We start from the raw sequence: 21,878 nt of genomic DNA, 5'->3' as shown, positions 1-21,878 counted from the left end.
GGGGGTTTGATTTTGAATTCGGAAATCGAAGTACAGATATAGTTGTTTGCTCGGCGGTCTAATTTACAGAATTTTCTTTTTTAAATCGAAGTACATAATTAGAAATTCGGTTCCGGTTCATTCAAACAATCTTCCAAGCAGTCTGAAACGGCAAGCGACTGATTGCGGTGAATTTTTCTGGCTGCCTAATTTAATACATCAAGATTTTGGAAATAGCTAATTACAAGGGTGAAGATCATTTTGTCCATTTTTATATTTTTTTGGTCGTTTTCTACGTGTAAATAGTCCGTTAGTTTATTGTAGTTATTTTCTCGGGTAGATGTTGATGTCGAAGTGCTCTAAGTTGATGATCCCGCGTGTCGACTAGATAGAAAGGAAGCACATTTCGAAACGCAAATTTTCCAGATGAGAGTATGGTCCTTGGGTATCCGAAGTGTAGTTTATGACATCGACGGTGCAGCTCCGATGAGGATGGGTTTCTCCGTCAAGGGGAGCGCAATCGGTACTTCACATCTGGTGCTGAGTTTGCCTAAAAGGAAAAGTTTTTACACGGGAGCAGTTTTGTGTTTCTAATATACAGTGCATGATTTAACGTATCTATGAAAGCTGTGTAAGGACGATTGTCGATTGTCGAAGGATTCGTTCCATATACGATTCAAGTCTAAAGCTAAAGCCTTTAGCTAAAATAAAATAAAACAAAACAGAACAGAAAACACAAATAAAAATGTCGCTGTCAAAATTCCTCGGAATTAAATTGAAAACGCCTGATATTAGTGATCATGTCCTTCAGTCGGTAAAAGGAAAAATCTTATTATCGTGAGAATTGGATTCAGGACAGAAAACACGACTTTCTATATTTTATACGTTTTAAAAGACGCATCAGTGATTCAGATTTCGCAGTATAGATGATAAAAATAATGACAATGATGATTTATTTATTGTCAGAGAATATCATCGTATGACACACAAATTTAAGTAATAAACACATGACGGATACAGTTTAACATTAACATGATACAAGTTAAGAAGGGCTGAGCAGGAGCGCGTGTTAACCTGATGCAAAATCAGTCAAAGTGATTACATATAATGGTCAGATTAGATAAACTAGACTCATTAAAGTGATTTCATATATTTGACATTGTTCAGAAATTTTGCTAAATCGATTCTTTGGTAACTTTATACGCGTTTTGGCGAGTGTAATGACATTTCTTGGGATGTGTATGGAGCGTGCATTCCTGTACTGAGGGCAATGTAAGATAATATGGACCTTGTCCTCTATCTCATAAAGAGGAAATAAATTGTTGAAGAACCATCGAAGTGCCAAGGGTACCAAGCAATTCATTGCTTTAATTTTAATAGTAATGATAATGATAATTTTAATCACTTCTATATCCATTACCACATTAGATTTATCGTTGAAATCATAATTTAATGATAATACCCTTTTTATGTTTTATATTATTTACGGCCTTAACTACATCTTTTGACTATAAGCCCCCCTTTTCATTTGATGGAAATGGTTATGTTTCAGTAAAAATTATATCTACAAATCTATTCGGCGTTTCCTTTGTTCGCATTTTACCCCCTAAGAGATACGAAACGCGATCTTATGAACTGTCGGAGGTTATCGGGCTCGTCATCTCTTATACCGGGGTTCGATCGTTGTGTCGGCCAAGCCGAGACGAAAAGCGCTATGGCGGCCGGTTGGTCCATTATAATTGCGCGGAGATGTATTCGTCGCGGCGATAGTGTTTACGAACACCATTTAGTGGTCGCCTGAAGACACAGATTTTATCGCGCGATTGTGTATACGCTTCCTGCGCTCGGTCGCGGGGCCGGATCGCGGATATCCGAAGCCGGTTCATATATCACGGCGCGGTGAAAATGTTTAAATTCAAGTTCAATTAGCGATAATGACGCACGCTACCGCTCGGGCTTCCGTTAATGAAATGAAACTGCGTGGCCCGCAGAAAAGCCTGATGCGCGGTGAGATAAACATTCGAAACACTTTCTTTTGATGGTCAATTTCTATATCACCCGGTGAAAGAATATCCCCGTAATATCGTGTAATTAGGAATACATTAGTTGCTAGGTATAGCCACCGTCTCGAAATTCAAATCAATTTTGGCCCGAGCCACCACGTCGACCAGTGAAAGCAGTGATTCGTTCCGTAGTTGGTTATATTCATAGTATAAGTCGGAATTTATGAACATTTTAAACGCATACATAATAAGTACACTATATGAGGCCAGTTGCTCAAAAGTTGGTTGAATTAACAAGTGGATAGTTGACATTGAGTTTACAATTAGATTTGAAGATCGCTCTTTTTCTTGTGCTGCTCCACGCACGTGGAATAAGCTTCCCCTCTCTGTTAGGGCATCAGACAGTTCAGCGATCTTCAGACGACGTCTAAAAACACATCTATTTGTTTAAAATCTGATTGTGTCTTTGAGCACATCATGTGGATCCAGGCACTATAAATACACTAATAATGATAATAGTAATAATTAGAAATTCATTTTATGGTATTTATTAGACGGTTATATCAAAACCAACTTTTTAGCAACTGGCCCATGTAGTACTCATTGTACATCATCGGCTTAAAAGGGAGCGGTAAGATACGAAATATCTTCAAAGTTCTACACGTGAGCGTATTTACGATTTGTACGGTCTTTCTCCGGTGCAAACAGGGCCGGCCACACAGGTATGGGACCTGTGCAATTAAAGTACACCTCACGCTTGAATTCACGTGGTATACAATGAGAAACTTTTTTGAGTATAACTATACTTGCGCATGTGACCATCACATGGAATTTACTTTTCATTCGACACGATCTCGATTGAAAATTTCCTGAACAAGAGTTATAGTTGTCGGCCTAGATGTTGGCCTTTGCATTGAAAGCCGTAAATTGCATGTTCCATTCATGCAAGATATAATGACAGCATAGTAGGTAAAAATATGAACGATGTAGATTGACATTTCACGACCGTGTCAATCAAATGTTTCCAAAGAACAGAATTAGGAGTATCTACCTTGATATACTTCCACTGAATAAATGTGCCTGAGGAGGTTATGTTAACGAATTTTCGCATTAATAAGGTTATGATATACACCTTTATTCATTTGCAAGGTCTGAAATCCCCGCAATTTCTTTGACATACGTTTTTTATACATTCTAGAATAAGATTCGTTGATCTATTCGTTTTGAAAGGAAATTGTATAAGGCTTTTTCCATAAAACGCCGGTTGATTTCGGTCATTTTCGTTTAATCTTGTATGTCTGAAACCGTGGCCAGTATTATATCCAGGGTCCAGTTCCACAGTTCTGAGTTAAGATTTGACCCTGGGTTAAAACATTGAAAATAAACTAACTTTAACTCAGAGTTAACTCTAACTCACAACTGTGGAACTGGGTCCAGGCGCCTATAGTTACATTGATCAAGACCACGATATTAAACACACATAAATAATGGTTTTTTTATGAACGCTATTTCTATTATACATTCATTAGTCACTTCATTAATATTCGTAGAGTAGCCGTGTTAATCGGGTTTAGAATAGATAACCAAACCAATCCAATCATCCGGGACGATCCCCGTTGCAATAACTTTGTTAAACAGTAAAGTTAAGACTGAGACCAGGCCCGCTCCGGCATATTTCAAAAATTCATTTATTATTCCGTTTAGGCCAGTCGATTTGTTATTTCTCAACTTTCCGATTGCTTTGTGTATTTCATCGGGTTGTAAGGGGGAGCTTAGCGCTGCGTTGTCCAGGGTACTTGATCAGTGCCGCGTTCTTCTGTCACATTATCATCGAAGAAAATCGGTTTTTTATTAAGCTCCTGAAAATGGCGGAATATATCTTCATGGGAAGCTTTAACAGTGTTTGGTGCTTCAGGACCTTCCAGAATTCTCTAGGGTTGGCACCTTTGAGCAATTTAAGTTTATTGTTGAGGGCCTTTGTTTCAGTCTTTTTGTCGAATTTGACCGATCTCTTATATGCTCTAAAGGCTCTATTTGTCTCATTTTTATTAATTACAGTTTTGTTATTATAGAAGGTTCTTTTGGCTTTCCGGTATAGCTTTACTAAGTTTACGCGTCACAATCGGACGGTGTTGCGAGCGATATCTAGCGTTATGTTTAATACCCATTACTTTGGCGGCTACGGCCTTAAACCTCTCGCAAATATAGTTACTGGCTTCCGCGGGCCCTATACGATCACTGGCCAAATCATCTAAAATTCCTACGAATCCCTCATTTTCTAAGTCTGATTTGTAGAGGTTAGCTTTATTGGTATCCCACTTAAACTTTGTTTGTGTCGGTGGGAGGTCGCTTGGATTACTATGGCTTGGATTATTCCAGTTAATGAGTTTAAATGCGGGGTTAGTATCTTTGCAGAAATGGAACAATGGAAATCGGATATCGCAGGTTCGAAATCAATCACTCTGAAATCCTCGAGACTAGTAGTACCATGGACGAGCTTTCGCTGCTTATGTATAGAAGCTTCGTCAGGTGAACGAGTGATGAATACATTACTAAATAAAGCGTACGTCAAATAAACAGTTAACTTATACGGTACTACTCTTCTCGTTATTTACTTGTAAATGTTATTACAATACAAAACAACGATTAGTCCAAGTCCAACTGGGTCTCGCATATTCACGCGCGAACGTCTCCCCTGAAGGGAATCGTTTGTCCATCAAAAAAGGAGAAAGTATCGTTTGCCGGGCGAAAACTGATACCAAAAAATTAATCAATTTCTTTACAGAGAAAAAGATCAAAATCTTCTATACGGTGTGTATCTTTTTGTAAACACGCGCGTGTTGCGCGCGTCACCCGTCGCCCGTCACAGTGACCTGTCAAGCATCGATTCCTAGCATATTTCGCCGAACCGAAGGAAAACCATGAAATCAAAAGATTTTTAGATTTTTCAATAAGAGCCTTTCTTCGCCTGACTAATCGCCGCCGAGAGAACTGTTCGCAGTTTATAGCTTTAGGGTCTTCTATAATTGCAGGGGCGGAGTCCACTGTTTAACTTCACTCCATCTGTTTTGCTAGTAATTATCAATTGTACGAAATAGTTAATTATTCGGCGCTAATCATCGTGCTGCGTAGCCTGTCTTCGTGTCGACGAAAATTTCAACAAAAAGGACTTCCCTTTGTACTTGTCTATTGTTTTCCACGCGTAAGATTTGCAGGTGCGCGCACTGAAACGCTGGCCTCGAGGCGCGATCCGCGACGGGATTGTGAAATCTCACCGAGATACGATTGAGACACCGGCTAAAATATCAATTGCTATTTAGAATTCAATTTTGGAAAAAAATAACGGAGATTTCGTGCGTGGTTTTTTTCAATAGGTTACGGCTCGTTTCGGTCCGGCACAACGGGAGTAGTGACGTCACGCGACGGGATTGATCGAGCCCGCAATTATGTCACATCGCTGACCACATTGTAAAGAAACAGCTTTTAGATATTTAGAAAATAACGAGATTGAAAATGTATGAATTACTACAATAACAAGATTAATTTGACTACGCGTTTAAAAATACTTATATCATTCATCGTTGAGTTGTAGATATATCTAAAATTATATTATTACTATGGAAAAATAGTCACACCCTGACGTGGGGAACAGGTAATAAGTTTAAAACCAGCTATATTCAGAATTTAAAAGATTTAAAAAAAAATCTAATGAGAGTTTGAAACGTCGTGTATTTTGATTTTAATTCTTGATAAATAAAATTAGTTTTTAATCTCTTTAATTCTTTAGATAGTTGGTTTAGATTTTATGTGCAAAAATAAAACTGTGCATATAATTCAGTGCATTATTGATATTTTTGCTTATCGGTCAAATGATAAGTGTCTTAAGCTCTAAATGTTTGAAAATTCATGTTTTGGTCATTATTTGCGGCTTTAGCAAATCAATGAGAAAAGAGAATGAATCGTACAAGAATGAAAATTCCAGATTTCATTGAAGCCAATAATTCTATTTAACGGATATCTTTTCTGTGATTGAATTGACAGCCTTTCACAGCCTCTGTCAGGGTCGAAATATAGGTTGCCATTCAAAAGCAGGTTTAGCGATCTGAAGATATTTCGCAATTCAACGCTTTGGCCCGGCGGAGGATAAAACAGCGGTTTAAAAATGTCGAATGACGAGTATTGTGTAATCGTCTCTTCGACACTTCAATTACGAGATTGTCAAATCGAAGAAAATCGTGGCAAAAATTACTATCATTGGTCTTTTCATCACCTGTCCGGTGTCAAAGTTAGCGCCCCGTCGTCATTTCATTGTGAAATTTCAACTACAAGTTTCGAGTATCCTCGCGCGTCGTATCGCCTCGCGCACGCGCGTATCGCGCTTTTGTGACGCGGTCGGACCGAGATATCACCTGCCCGTTTTAAAACACCGTTTTCACGGTTTCACACTGCGACCGCATTTTTAATCGCGTGCGATTTTAATCGATCCCCGCCCGACGCGATTCTGTTTAATCCGGCTCGGTATTCAGTTCGTCGGATAATCAATTGAAGATCGGCCGCGTTTAGTACCGATTCTGAGAAATGTAAATTATTTCATGGGTCAAAAGGGTAAAACCACTATCTACTGAATTTGAAAGCTTAAAATCGAATCTTATTCATTAAGAATTAGAAAATAGAAATACACGACGTTTCGAACTCTCAATAGAGATCATCGTCGGTAGCTGTTTTACACCTGACGATGATCTCCAGTGAGAGTTGGAAACGTTATGTATTTTGATCTGAAATTCTTGATAAATAAAATTCGTTTTTAATCTTTCATATTTTATATAAATTGGGTTTTAAACTTATCACATGTTCTCCACGTCCCAGTGTCGCTATTCTACTATTTCGTGGGTCACCCAAAAAGCTGCGGGGCCTGGGTTGATAAAAGTAAATGGGAATGAATCCAAAGTTGTTCGACAATAAAGATAAACCGAGAAATAGAGGTAAAACTGGACAAAAATCGGCCCAAAGACTTTCACCAGGACTTTCGGTAAAACTGCATACGAAAAACATTATTATTTAATGAAAATGGAACGTCCCTGGGTGGGCTTGAACCACCAACCTTTCGGTTAACAGCCGAACGCGCTGACCGATTGCGCCACAGAGACGGACAAATGTGCATAATTTTTCGCTTTTTTCGTTGAAAATTTGATTCGATTTCTTAGATAGATTTTAGGATTTGGTGAAAATGACTCTTAATGCGATATGCAGAAATATCGATGAAGCTCTAACAGGTATTTACCAATCGGCAGCGTAGGCCCCTATTCAGCAACATATAGGGAATATATGGAAATACGAAATTGGATATTTACTTTCACCAACGCGATATTATGTCCTAATGTTCAAGTGCCCTATAATGATAACAGAATTGGCCTACACAACCTTTTCTGATCGAGAGGTAAGACCTCGCTAAATGGAGCGGTATTCACCAAAAAGTACCAATTTATTTTCTTATCATACCATCAATGGCTGTTGTTATTTTATGCTGTAATTTCGTGTATCCCATTAGATATCGAATTTTGATACTACCATTCCGCTTTATTGTAATCTATGTAATCTTTGTGTTTTCGTGTAGCGCGCGATGTAATTATTTGTGGAGCAATAAAGAAAACTGTAAGTGAAACTTTAATATTCTGTACCAAATGTAACTTTTAATAGGCGCAGTTTCAACTGAAAATATATATCATATTGGCTTCACTTATAACATGTGCATGATGTGTGTTTTTACTGGTTGATACAAATTTAAACATTCATTTTTTATTGTTTCGTTTTACGGTCTGGTAAGAAACTTCGAACTTGTGCCGCGAGTCCAAAACAGTGAAATACAACAACTTATGTACAAAATACAAAATGCAGTAAATTAGACTGGGGCTGTAGAAATTAAGAAATTGTTTGTATGAAACAAGCCCCTGAAAAAGGAAAAAAAGTGTAGAAGAAAAAGAGAAATATAAAAACTCAAACACGCTTAAACCCCAATCAACCCTCAATGACACAACATATACACTCATAGATTGTCATCAAAATCATGTTCTGTTAATTATAATCCCTTGTTAATAAACCATTTTACAGTTGCTAGCCGCCATTCTGTTAGGGTACTTTTGTCCCGAATTGTTGGGTCATTTTTTTCTCTTTTTAAATAACTATCCGTGATGTGTGTTGTATCATATTTCATCTGTCCATGGATGGATTTTGACAGTTTAAGCAACATTCAAACCGTGTGAATCTCTAGTTTTGAGTTATGTAAAAATCATTTCTCAAATTTGCAACAATGCGACATGGGAGCGATATAAAAATCGGTGGTCAGTTTTTGCCGTGCGCATAGAAATCCAGGGTACTGAAATTTGAAGTTCGTTATTTTCAGAAATAAATCCAAACATTTTGAGAAGTGTGCCCATACACGCCCCCTTTCAGGTGAACTTTTAAATTTTAAGATATCTTGCCTAGTTTTTTTTCCTATGGCACTTTAACTGCAGCGCGTGTATTGTCATTCCGAGATTCGGCGCTGTTTGCTTTGCGTGTATTTCAGATATGGGTGTTATTTTTTTCATTTCTACTACACTTCTCTCTACGGAAAACGGTTTTAATTGTTGGTACGAGTATCAGGTTTTAAGATCACGTCGTTTATGCAATATAATAGATCGAAGACATTAGAGATGTTGGGGTTAAAGGGATTTTTCTGACCAGTTTTAGGAGCGAGACTGAGCGGCATTTTGATCACGCATTCGAAGTTGCGCGCGGGAAGAGAATATATGGGCCTATATTGAGATGGAAGAAGAAAAGAAATATAACACTCAAAATCGAATAATCACTTTACCAATAATTTATGAAACGTTAACGTTATCAACGCTATCAACAAATCCAATTCGAAAAAGAGGATGAATTTAAAAAAAAAACATTATTCTGGCGACTATTCATTCAAAATTAGAATTAACCAACGTCATGTGAGAAATCGCTGATTGACATCGCCAACGCTCGGCGACAGTCGATGCAAATAATATTCCAAATTCAAAAGGAATTGAATTCGAATTGAAAAGCAAAATTTCTATACCGCCCAAAGTCCTTTCAGAGATTGCTTTGTTAATTAGTGAATCTTACATATAAGTTCTTTCATGAACCCGGGCATTCAGTTTTTTTTGCTACATGTTTGATAACCTCTTTTAGATTTCATTGTATTTCGTTGGGTTTAATTCCATGGACGCATTAGTCTATTAGCTAGAGTTTAGTTTAGTTCTCAGTGGTTATTCTGACGAGATCTATACAGTTTTCCTTTAAGCGGACTTAATTTCATGTCGCATTCGAGAATATTCTCACGCAATTGTTGGTCAATATTCATCAATTCTCATGATATACCTTTAAAGCGAATGATCATTATCGGTCAATCATTTCGGAGATCGCGAAAACGCCATGACCAGATGACATTCTCCGTCATTCCCCACTAAATAGTTAACAATTTGAATGATTTTCCGTTATTATTGTGTCTGTCTCGTTTTGTTCTTTGGTTTTTCTTTCCGACGTATCGACTTTTTCCACGCACGCACAAAGCCTCCGAGTGGGGCATAATAACTCGTATTGTACGCCAACTAAACCAAAGCCGGTAAGCATACCGAGATTTTAACGAGCCTTGAATAGAACGGAGGATGCGCGACAATAGAAATCCCATTAGATGAAGTTGCCGCTTCTGCTTTGTTATTACTACTAAAGAACCCGTGAAAAATGTTTTCTTCTGATACTATTAGCCACTTGGGAGTGTTTGTGTAGCGCCACGCGCCACCATACGCGGATACGCCGGCCGTGTTCAACCATGCGACATGAAATACCGTGACGAAGGCTGCCACACGGTCACCAGTCGCTACCAGAGGGGTCGACTCCCGCTGAGATTTGCAGCGGTGTGCCAACCGTGTGCGGTGATTTCGAGAAACCGGTCGCGCAACCCTAGGGCGATCGTGGGCAGCAGTCGAGGCAACTGGACCATTCCCCGTAAAACCGATCTAATTGATCAGTAACGGGTGGCCGTTCTGATTAGCTCGGATGTTTTTTACGAACTGCGGACTTACGAAAACACACGTGCCAGTGAAAAACAAAGCCCACGTTTTATGCATGGCCGATGAATATTTTCATGTTTCCCGGCAAGGATTAGTAAAAGAAATGTCTGGTTGCCAACCAATAAAGATGTCGTAGTTGCCGTTAAGAAATATCGAAATATACGTATATGTACAAGCGAAGAGGACAGAATAACCGAAAAAGTAATTTAGAGAAATTAATTTGTTTTCCTAAAGGGAAATGTGAACAAAAGTCACGTCCCTGGGTGGGCTTGAACCACCAACCTTTCGGTTAACAGCCGAACGCGCTGGCCGATTGCGCCACAGAGACAGACGACAGCCCTATTTTTATGGAAAATTCCCTGGCTTAGATTTGAGGGTTAGATTTGTGGTCTTTAATTGTAAACATATCCGCTTGACACCATATGAGGAATACCAGCAAAGGCCTAACTGATATTCACTAAGCAACCACCGTATACAACGAATCATTTTACCATAAAATTACGTTTCGCAGTATTATACTGTGTGAAATACTTTTCGTCAAATTGTACATCATATTGGCTAGGTTTAGTAATATATATGCTTATATTTTGCCGGTGTCCTATTTGAATAAACACATGACAAAGTTACATGCTGGAAATCTTCCCTTAAGTTTCTAATTCCTTACGGAAGTATTTCTTGATTGATACCCGGTAATTATAGAAACAGACTTCATTATATGATAATGCGATGTGCTGAACCAATCAACGCCGTCGCTCTACCGAATTCAGCCAATCAGCGGCTTTCGTTTATGCGCGGAGCCGGCTGTAACCGTCGTCAGGGAAGCCTCTTAAGAAACTTTGCAGTCCCCTCATTTCTGACATTTCCTAAGTTTTCAAATGATGACAGGATTTAGGTCTTCTTTCGGAAATATTAAAGACATGAAGCCGGACTTTGACAACGCACTTCTCGATGAAACCGTATCAAAAGATAGCTTTCTAACCGAAGCCGCCGAGGAGGACGAGGAAAACTGGAGAAATTGCATGTGAGTAAAAAATATATCATATCATCATTTTTTGTCATTGGAATCTCAGGCTAGCTGCTTGCTTCTGTAACCAAGAGTTGATCGTTGAAAAACTAAGAATCTGGCCCTCCAGATGCGTAAACCAATATATAGAAAACGGCTTAGGATTTCAATGTTTTTCTGAAGTCTACGATAATATACATTCAATATTGAGGCTTGTTTACAGCCAGATTTCATGATATAGGAACAATCGAAAATTCATCGTTATGATGGTAGAATAACCACACTCAATCGTGGAGAACCGATGATTATAGATAAAATCCCCACCAATCATCAGGTCGACCTGATGATGATCTCCAGTGAGAGTTTGAAACGTCATGTCATATTATTTTTCGATTGAATAAATATCTTTAGATTCTAAAACTTTTAAATCTGTATATCTTATCATCGTCATATTAACAGGGTCAGATTTGTATCGCCGGAAAAACCTGGAATCCATTCGAAATGCCCTAACTATAAGTCGATACGGGCTTAGAACTAATTTGTTACCGATTAAATCCACGGAAGAAAAATTGCTTCTCACGCGCGAGAGTATAGGGTTATTTGTTTCAGGTACCGACTCACGATGTCACCATATTCTTAATATTTTCTATCCTTTGATCACGCTTTTGGTTCGGGTAATGAGGCTTATGCGCGGACGCAACGTCGACAGTCATTTCAAAAACGACCGTTCCGTCTTATCGGGCTTTCTATCTCATTGCAACTGGTTCTATAATGTCAACGTCTGAAAGTCTCTTGCTCCGAACAACGTCCGATGAAACGGTATCGCAGATGGACACACATGCTTTCTCATCTCAGAAGTCATTCTAGCGCAATTACGAAATTAATGAATTGATAAGGTTTTCAAGCTTTCATTATTGTTAATGTACTCGAAATCACGCGAATAGCGTCTTTTAAAAAGAATGTGAATAGCGGTTTGTTTGAATCAGTTTTAAGAGAGTATCGTTTTTTAACCTGATGTCGCTACCAATTCTAATAATGACTATTGCTTGGACGTATTTATATGACTCGTAGAGGCTGATATTCATCTCAGTATTGGGTTAACTCTAAAAGCTAATCCGGAGTTAAGACAAACTCCGAAACTGTCGAACAATAAACGTTCTAACTATCAACACTGAGCGTATTTATGTACTGGTGCCTAATTTGGATTTAAACCTATTTGGATTTCAACTTTTTTGAAAACTATTTGTATACTTATCGCGCATTCTGAGACAAATTCAAAGATAATTCCTTTTCTGCTAACAGAAAGTATTTTCATTTGAAGGGGCAACTATCAGAATAAGCTAAATTGACGTCTGTTCAAACTGCGTATATAAATAAACATTCATATATCAAAAGTTCACCAACATATTATCAGCGTTTAACTTATAATCAATTATTTTCAACGTAATATGGGTTAATTTAATGATCCAAATACATTCAAAAAGATTTATGAATTTTTTATATGTATCGCTTTATGTATTTCTGATATGACGAATAAATCGAACCAAACTAAAACTAAAAATCAGCACTTTTAGTTTAGACCTCCTAGAAAAATCATGGAGATTTTCGAACTAGTGGGAGAAAAACTAACTAGAATCATAGCATTTCATCTCCCTTTAAACGACGAAAAATGGTTCATAATTTCGCGCGGGGTAATTGAAAGCATCGTACATCGTAGCTTTTTTGGCTTCGGCCATGATTAGAGGAGTTGCGTCTCGGATGTTTTATTTATCGGCATACATTTTCCGGCTTCGCATAACATCAAAAACAAACCGTTCTCTCGTTTTTCAGGATGGAGAATTACGTACCGAATAATCCCAACTATCCTGAAATCATCCGTGCTACGAGCCCTTTCAAATCGACAACACAGGAATATCCGCGACCGGTGGTGGATTATAATATGAACGCATTTTCGGTCGACTGCCTGGAACCGTTGCCGAATATTCTACCGTTCGCATCGCCTGCCTACAAGTGAGTATTTTTCATTTCGTTGATCAGAAATTCGAAAATGAAGTTGTGGGTTGGAATATGTGCTTGATGGTGGTGGTTCCTCAGTTGAGACATTTGATATAACCAGGCCCAGTAGTATAGTATAAAGTATGTATTAGGTAACTATGTGAAAATAAACCATATCATATCGTATCAAATATCAAGTAAAAGGCATTCCATCGAACTATCGGAACCTTTGATTCTATTTCAAAAATGATATCATCCTCCCATTTTATTTTCCTACTTCATTCAAACTGACAACTTAATTGAGACAGGACTTTGCGACTGAGAATATTGACTTGGAACCATTGCATATGTAAAATCTCCGGAGATTTTTTTAAACAATATTTCATGAATTATTTGAACCCTCGATGCTTATATATAACTTAGGCTAGTTCTATTTTACATCGATTTGATTCTCTAGATTCCCGAATAAATCAAACCAAAATCACCCACGAACTTTTCATAATTCTATAAGGCACATTGCAATCGAGTGTGAAATGCCCATCGATGACAATACAAATTGACCTTGATACATTCTAATGTCTATTTCAACCTGACTTGAGAGCAGTCCGGGTGGCCTTGCTCGATCATTTTTGGTAGTACATACCTGATAAAGGTCTTAATAGGACCAGAAAGGACAGGCAGTCAACCTAAATCATCATTTTCTAATCCATTTGAAACTGTATTGAAGGATATCTAAAAAGTCTTCACTGAAAGGGGTTAACTGAAGAAAATAGACTCCATGATTTGAAAGTTTAACAATATGGAAACATATTGTTAAACTTTCAAATCATGGAGTCACTTCTCTTCATTTAACCCCTTTCAGTGAAGACTTTTTGGATATTCTTCAATACAGTTTCAAGTGGATTAAAAAACGATGATTTAGGTTGACTGCCTGTCCTTTCTGGTCCTATTAAGACCTTTATCAGGTATGTACTACCAACCAAAAATTAGTGAGCTAGGCCACCCGGAATGCTCTCAAGTCAGGTTGAAATAGACATTAGGATATAGCTATCGCTACTAACTATAAAATCCTTTTAAATTCAACCTAGAAAAAAACCCAAACTTGTTCTACTACTAAATGAAGGCGATATAGTCATAATGCAGAAACTAACAATGAATTCATTATTCATTTCGTTATGATTATACATTTTCACGATGCAACCGAATTTCGTCTTCACGTCAGAAGCCATTTGAAAATTCCGCCCATACATCTGCTTTTCATAATAGAGCTTACACCATCGGCGTGAAATGCCCGAAGCTCTTGAAAACGAAACCTCAAGCAATTAATGGGAGGATAATACGGGGTAAATGTATTGTCGTATATTTTGTAAACCTCAAATCATCGGGCCATTGAGGCCATTGAATACGCGACGAAGTTAAGTGAAACTGCCCGCGGCCTTCAGGCGAAATTTGTATTTCAAGCCCACAATGCGCTCGACACAAGACCCGAGCCCAAAAAGGTGCGGCAGTTTGTGAGAGCCAATCCTTTTAACCATTCAGATGATTTGATGAAGATAACTAAGGAGAATATTAGAAAATTAGCTATATTACGTTCACATACATTATGTATGTATAATTATGTATAGATATATAAATATAATATGTAAAGTATATATGATATTTATTACGTCAAGTTTATTTCAAACCGATTAAGAAATTGATCTAGTTTGTGAAATTGAAGCCAGTGAACACGAAATAATGGATAAAATACACGTCTATGGAATGAAAAGAAAATTTTCTAGAATTTTACCGCACTATCCCGTTCGAACTGCCGCAGGACAAAACGGAATAAATTATGACTTCAAAAATTACTTTCCAAAATTGATTCATTTTATCAATTCGTACATATCATCTACGAATACTGCATTCGTGACTTGGTAGAAATTTAGTAAAAGTATGCGACCAATGAATGAATTGACTATTTGACTATCAATTGCTTTCGTTTGTTTTTGTCAACTCGATATGAATGAAGCAAAGTTGGTTTAAGGCTACATCCTTGTTTATCGACGCTGCTATTTAGCAGGAGCCGACTCAATATTTGCGCACGGTACTCCGTTAGTTGATATAGATGAATAGAGTCAACCGACTGTATCAAAGCATACGATTTGTCCTACGCATTAAAATGAAGCCCCCGCGATGCGACAGCGGTTAACAATCAATTGAGAATGTATCGTTGCAATAGCTTGTTTGAACGGAAGCAAAATATTGAAAGCGAAAAATGGCTTCTCACTTACTACAATAGTAAGCAAATACCGCGATTCGAATTATATCACATTTGCCTCCTCTCCGCCAGTATCTATAAGCAAGGATACTAGCGCATTTCAAATTTTTTTTTATACTACAGTAGACTTCGCTCAAGTCGGATCTTTTAGGACCGTGATAATGTGTCCGACTTGAGTCACATCTGAGTTGTAGGTTATATGTATTTCATTTAGTATCGCAAAACAATATTAACATCCGAGTTGAAAGGTTTTCCGAGTTGATCGGACCCGACTCTAGACGGAGTGTCTACTGTACACGAATGCCTGTTTTCATAGTTCGATATTGCGCCTACGTTTATAAAACTAAATGATTTTCAGTGAGATATTAGCGATCGTCAATTAAATCGATACAGCGTTTTGGGTGCAAAAAAGTCGTGATTCATCTGTTGGTGATACTGAATCCTACATACGTCGTGGTTTTCGAACAGAATCTTCCAAATTGTTGTTCGTGAGATTCTTTTTATTTCAATTTAAAACTGACAGTGAAAATAGTTTTGGTGATTGAAAGATGAGAGTTATTATCTCAATTCAACTATCTTCAACGATTATGATATCCCCCTTGAGTTTAAATAGCCGACTTATTTATTTACTTGTTTATCATTATTCGCTGATTCTGTGCATTATATTTTCAGTGAATATTCTATGTTCAAAGAGAAGAACCCGCATGACATCGCGGACGCTTTACTGTCGCTAAAGCATGCAGTTGTCCATCCTCACATGAACGGGCAACTGTCACCGATATCACCCGCTTTATCCCATTTCACGTCGTCGATGACGTCGCCGAACGGACACTCGGGAATGCATCACGGAATGGGTCAACAGCATCACCATCAGTTCCCCGGTTACGGTCATTCAAACAGCGGCTACCCGCCCAAATACGGCGACCCAGCTTCAGCGGCACAAAGTGGCGTATTCCCGGCCATGAGCGTCAATGTGAGCATGTCGATGAACGTCGGCATGCCGCCGAATACGAGTCAGTATCCCCTGAATCAGCAATGGGGCGGTCAACCTCAACACGCGTCCCCGCCGCATTACGGACACCATCACCACCACCACCATCAAACGACCGGTCAGTACCACGCCTCGTTCAACCCACACAATCAAACCTACTCGTACTCGTTCTCGTCAGAATTTCCGCGAAATTATCCTCAGTCCGAACGGGAAAACTTGTCATCGCGGCTGCACGAGTCGTATCGGCCGAATAAACTATACACGGGCGTCGGTTCGACTCGGCGGTCGAAGGTCGCTTCGACGCCCAGGCCGGAGACGGCTCAGTCCGATCAGGGGAAGGTGAATCTGTGTCGCGTCTGCGGAAAGACCTACGCCCGACCGAGCACGCTGAAAACGCACATGCGCACGCATTCCGGGGAGAAGCCTTATCGTTGTTCGACCTGCAACAAATCGTTCTCGCAGGCGGCGAATCTGACGGCGCATATCCGCACCCACAGCGGCGAGAAACCCTTCCGTTGCCCGGTTTGCGATCGACGATTCTCGCAGTCTTCGTCAGTGACGACTCACATGAGGACTCATTCCGGGGAACGGCCGTATCGTTGTCGTATGTGTAAGAAAGCGTTCTCGGACAGTTCAACCCTGACGAAACACCTCCGAATTCATAGCGGCGAAAAGCCGTATCAGTGTAAACTTTGCCTGTTGCGATTTTCTCAATCGGGAAATTTGAATAGACACATGCGAGTCCACGCAAACACGTCGTAACATTTTCAAACTGTGACTCGAGAGATCTAGAAATCATCAAGATCCCGTTGGCGAATGTTCATGTTCTCAGAATTATCACATAGAAAAAATCGTCCCCGAAAGACCATACCATTTACCAATAACCCGATTCGATGTTCGGTTCGACCTCTGCATGAAGTTGGGATAAAATTAAGGTTTATCTACGATCATTACCTGGATATCACACATAATAGATGTACATATAGGATTCCTGTGGAATCAATTCGTTGATAGGTGTTATGCCCTTTTGTTGTCAAAATTCTCCGCCCGGAAATGCATTTATCATGTATGTATATATACATATATAGGTATGAAATAAAAATGAAATTTATCCAAGATTATTAACTCGATCGATTCATTTCAAACTTTTATTCATTCAGAAAACACATTTTTCATTCGAGTCATAAATGTCGAGTCTCGCTTTAGTACGCGATAAGGGTTGACGTTATCGTGTATTGGTAAGCGTTTCCATCATCATAAGCAGTTTCCATCAACTAATTAGAATTATCCAACTTAGTTCTAGATCTAGAATCATCCAGACGCTTCGTAGACGACAATCTATCGGAGAAGTGGGATCGGATGAACCGTGGAGTTCTTTTTCGAGTCCATGGATGAACCATTCAATACATTTTGATTTCTACTTTGCACTGCATTGTTCGAACTTGTTATGCGCTAAAGGTCCTCACAGAAGAGGTAGTTGACTAATACGCCAAACATCAATAACTTTCACCGCTAGAACAAAACGTTGAAGCGGGTATTATTAGGTAATGTTTATTACCCTGTATTTTCATATTTCAATAGTTATGTTTGTCAGAAACGACACAAACCCGAAAGCAATCAGAAAAGAAATGATCATTCTAAGTAACCTCTTAATAGTAAGTGGTATTGTATTATGAGCAACATAAAAGCCACCCTGTTTAGTCCAAGATAGTTTTCTTTAGATCGACTTTATTTTCACCACTGACCGTGTGATGTAGAAGTGAAGGGCACAAGCTAATTTCTAAGGTGAACTTCCAATGAACACGTGAAACGCGAATATAAACTTCGGTCCTCGACAATTGGAGAACGCCCGAGGCGATAGAGCGTCCCGAATTTTAACATGGCTTAGACAACCAATCTTATTACCTTTATCTCTTATTCAATATATGCCGAAAAGTATTTTCAGTAGACAATCGGCAAAAATATGAAGGCACATGACTCTTTTCAGAAACATGTTTCTATACACATAGTTCGATCTCATTCGTTGCGAAGATCTTTAGAAAGCATTCGGCGGTTGCCTTCGGTCAAAAATATTAAAAGCTCATACGCAAATAAAAGAAAAACTGGAAAATCTAGTTGGACCCTGGCAAAACTTGCCAATTATGCGATATCTATTGTATCACCGATTGGCACCCCACCGGGTTGACGAAATGTGTCCTCCGCGATCGAGATCTATAAGCGATCGATTGTAAGCTTCGAGCATATTCCAATCTTGTCCACCATACTGGAAGCTTCGCAACAATTTCAACTCCGAAGTGCCGTCTATGGTAAGTTCACTAACCAGAGAAACGTTTAAACATTTCTTTTCAAATACACAATATCATCGGTTGAATTTGATGGTCACTCTTCAATCCGTCAGAATTCTTTTTCTAAATTAGACTTTGGCGGTGTTCATCATTTCGTTTCCTATACGATTGGGAACTTTTCCATCATTCCTCATAAGCGGACATCGTAAATCTGACACGCCGTTTGTCTACATTCTTTCATGAATCATGTTACGATTAAATTCTACGTTAACCAATCAATTGAATCGATGTGGCATTTGAAAATTTGTTAAGATTAATTCAAAAGTTATTATTTTGGGTTTTTGTTAGGCTCCGTTCGCTGTAGTCCTGAAGTTTTTCCATGGCTGCATAAAACTTCGCGATAGGTCGCGAATAGAGAGTTGACTATAAGTCCAACAATCCCGAAGCACATAATACAATCGCGAAAAGTTAAGATACCAAAACGTTGAAATTTATTCTTAAAAAATCTTGTTTTTTGATTTTACACTAAAAACCATTATCAAGGAATGTTAATTACTTTTTTTTCTTTGTTTCCATGGCTCTTCCCGGAACCATCGCATGAATGTCCTCGGGCAAGACACTATCCTCATTGCCTCTCTCCACCCAGTAAATGGGTACTTGGCCTGAGCGCCTAGTAGTTTCTCGCATGTTACTTATCCCCAGGGATAGATAACTGACACATGAATAGAGTTATAGGCCGGGGGTAATATATACTAAGCTTGGAGCGTATTTGAACAGACTATAGTTTGGATACCTGCTCTATACAAATGACAATTATCATCATTATTATCAATGTAATTATTTTAAGATATCTACGATTCGTTTTCTTTGTGCATTATGCGTCTACCAATGATCTTTTGATTTTTTATTTAGCTGTAAGCTTCATTATTTCATTGGTCGACTGAGATCAAGTGAAGATGCAGCGACTAGGATTGATAATAGCGTCTGCACTGATGATTCTGTTCATCAATGCATCTGATGGTAGGCTTCATTATCTTTTCCATTCTTACCACGTGGTATATACGTATTCACGTATACGAATTCACGCTCTGGCCTGGACCGACGTTTACGGTCGGGCGAAATTTGGCCCGGGCCAAACAGGCATGGACGCATTTAGCACCCGTGTGAACAGTTTTTCCGGGCCAAAAATACTTATGTGATTGCAGCTATTGTTTAGGCGTGAACACGTTCTTTTATCAGAACACGGGCCAAATGAGACAGGCAAGATCTGTGCCAATTTGGCCCAAGCCAATTCGTTTGAAAATGCATCCGGATAGACAATCCAAAATTTCTAACGATTCATCATTATCCCAGATGATACGTGTATAATTCAAACATGATGGCGACACTAAGATAAAAAAAATTTCGAAATTGCGAGTAGTTGTATTTCTGTTAGACAAATGATCTTATGTATATACCACACAAATCAGAGGTCGTATTGAAACGGTTGATTTAATATATTTTTCATTTCCGTACCTGACCAAGGGTCCCTCCACGGTGGAGAGCTTCCGCCGCGGATACCAGGGAAAAGCCCAGGGGGTCAAGATCGGAACTCCCCGAGCGGTTTTTTCAAGCAGAAAAGAGGAAATAGCGGCAACGACACGCGGCTGGGCTTTTATCGCAAACCAGGCCGTGGCTCCGATGTTGCGCACGGCTGGATGAAACAGAGCGGAGATCTGTGGTGGAACATGTTTCGCTGTAAACTGCCGAGTATGTGGCCGAAACCGCACGACTGGCACGATATGATCAACCGCAGGCGCCGCTGCAAACACATGAGACGATGCAAGAAGTTCTGCGAATTCGGTTACGTAATGGGCAAAAACAGATGTCCCGTATGTAGATGCAAAGATGATCCATGCAAGGTAAGCGACGGCGAAGGGCGGGGCGGAGTACAGAATAGTCACACTCAAATGTGGAGAAAAAATGAGTGTCGAACTCTCACTGTAGATAATAGTAGAAAGAATTACTCAAACGTGGAGAAAGACGATAAGATAAAAAACCCATTTTAAATAGTAAAACTTTAAAATCGAGAATATTATTCTATCAAAAATTATCGAAAATTAATTCTCGATTTCAAAACATTTGATCTGTATAGCGGGTTTTTATCTTATTCTCACTAGTGATCATATCGTTTCATTTCTTGTGAGATTGCTACGTTTTTAATTGAGTACCGTATGTAATTTTCTAGAAAAAGAAGTGCCCTAAAGGAAAACATTGTAAGGTGGTCAAGCTTCCGCCGTTTCGGAAATATTGTCTTTTCTCGTTTGCTGTGTGCCGAAAATGTGAGTCAATTTGAATTGAACGCTCGAAGTAAAATCCGTAAGAACGTTGATATCAACGATGATTGTTTACCTGAATCGGAGGCAGCCTAATTTTCGATTCCGGTATCGAGAAATATTTTGTATTCTTAATACGTTTATTTTCCACTGCAGCCCACAAAGCCGGAGACTGTCCTACGAAATGTCAGAAAGATCGCTTTTACGCCTTATTCAAAGGTGATACGTGCCAGAAGAACTGCGATACCGACGCCGACTGTAGAGGTTTTCAGAAGTGCTGTAGCAACGGCTGCGGATTGCGTTGTATGCGTCCAGATCTGTCCAGTACGTCAGCATTTCCTTGTTCATTGTATAGAAGATCCCCAGCTCAGCTAGTGGGCTTCCCGCTCCAGATATTCGAATACGATATAAGACAGACATCGTCGTAGTTTTCATTAATGTTGATTTTTCGTATGAGACACGTTCTGGCGATATCAATAGGGTACCCGCAGCGCTAATCGAGGATTCCGCGTATGGCCGGCGAGGATCCGCCAGAAGTCGCTAGTAGATAGATGGCCTTCAGTGTTCGATGTCTTCTATACTTCAATTAAATCCGAATGAACTTTTATTTCAAATGATCGATCATTTATGGAAACTATACCGATATCCGAGTAGAAGAACACATTTACTCTATATTTGGTGGGTCCTGCGATACCATATGGATTCGGAAGTCTAAAACTCTAGATTGAAGTTCATTGAAAATAAAATAAGGATCAGGAAAAATAAGGATCGAAGGATCAGAATTTAGATTAGGATTTTTTAGATACACTGTTAGCATTTGTATGGTTCATGGAGGGAGAATATACATTATTTACAATCAACAGAAAATACAAATTTGTCTTAATGAAATATAGTTAAGTTATTAACAATACATATACATATACTTTTTAAAACATATTAGTTATTTGAGGTATCTATTTACATCGA

The 21,878-nt window shown here is 38.9% G+C and overlaps 1 protein-coding gene and 2 non-coding genes across 3 annotated transcripts; 1 reads left to right on the top strand and 2 right to left on the bottom strand.

Moving 5' to 3' along the window:
• Positions 1 to 7,055: 7,055 nt before the first annotated feature.
• On the bottom strand, positions 7,056 to 7,129 carry Trnan-guu (transfer RNA asparagine (anticodon GUU)). Its single transcript has one exon. It is a non-coding gene; the product is annotated as a tRNA-Asn (tRNA).
• Positions 7,130 to 10,317: 3,188 nt separating this feature from the next.
• Positions 10,318 to 10,391, bottom strand: Trnan-guu (transfer RNA asparagine (anticodon GUU)). Its single transcript has one exon. It is a non-coding gene; the product is annotated as a tRNA-Asn (tRNA).
• Positions 10,392 to 10,980: 589 nt separating this feature from the next.
• On the top strand, positions 10,981 to 17,423 carry LOC141899022 (uncharacterized). The gene is made up of 3 exons (XM_074785172.1): positions 10,981 to 11,084; positions 12,897 to 13,076; positions 15,994 to 17,423. Exons 1-3 carry the CDS (start codon positions 10,981 to 10,983, stop codon positions 17,072 to 17,074), a joined length of 1,365 nt encoding a protein of 454 aa, XP_074641273.1. The 3' UTR covers positions 17,075 to 17,423.
• The last annotated feature ends 4,455 nt before the right edge of the window (positions 17,424 to 21,878 follow it).

Source organism: Tubulanus polymorphus, chromosome 2 (genome assembly GCF_964204645.1).
Source record: "Tubulanus polymorphus chromosome 2, tnTubPoly1.2, whole genome shotgun sequence".
In the NCBI taxonomy this organism is placed as follows: domain Eukaryota; kingdom Metazoa; phylum Nemertea; class Palaeonemertea; order Tubulaniformes; family Tubulanidae; genus Tubulanus; species Tubulanus polymorphus.
This window is presented reverse-complemented; position numbering and strand designations above follow the sequence as displayed.

Bases quoted from the DNA above. Each gene is read 5' to 3' on its own strand.
- LOC141899022 (XM_074785172.1), top strand. From the start codon at position 10,981: ATGAAGCCGGACTTTGACAACGCACTTCTCGATGAAACCGTATCAAAA. The intron at 11,085-12,896 runs GTGAGTAAAAAA...CTCGTTTTTCAG, and splicing joins GAAAACTGGAGAAATTGCAT to GATGGAGAATTACGTACCGA. The intron at 13,077-15,993 runs GTGAGTATTTTT...TTATATTTTCAG, and splicing joins TTCGCATCGCCTGCCTACAA to TGAATATTCTATGTTCAAAG.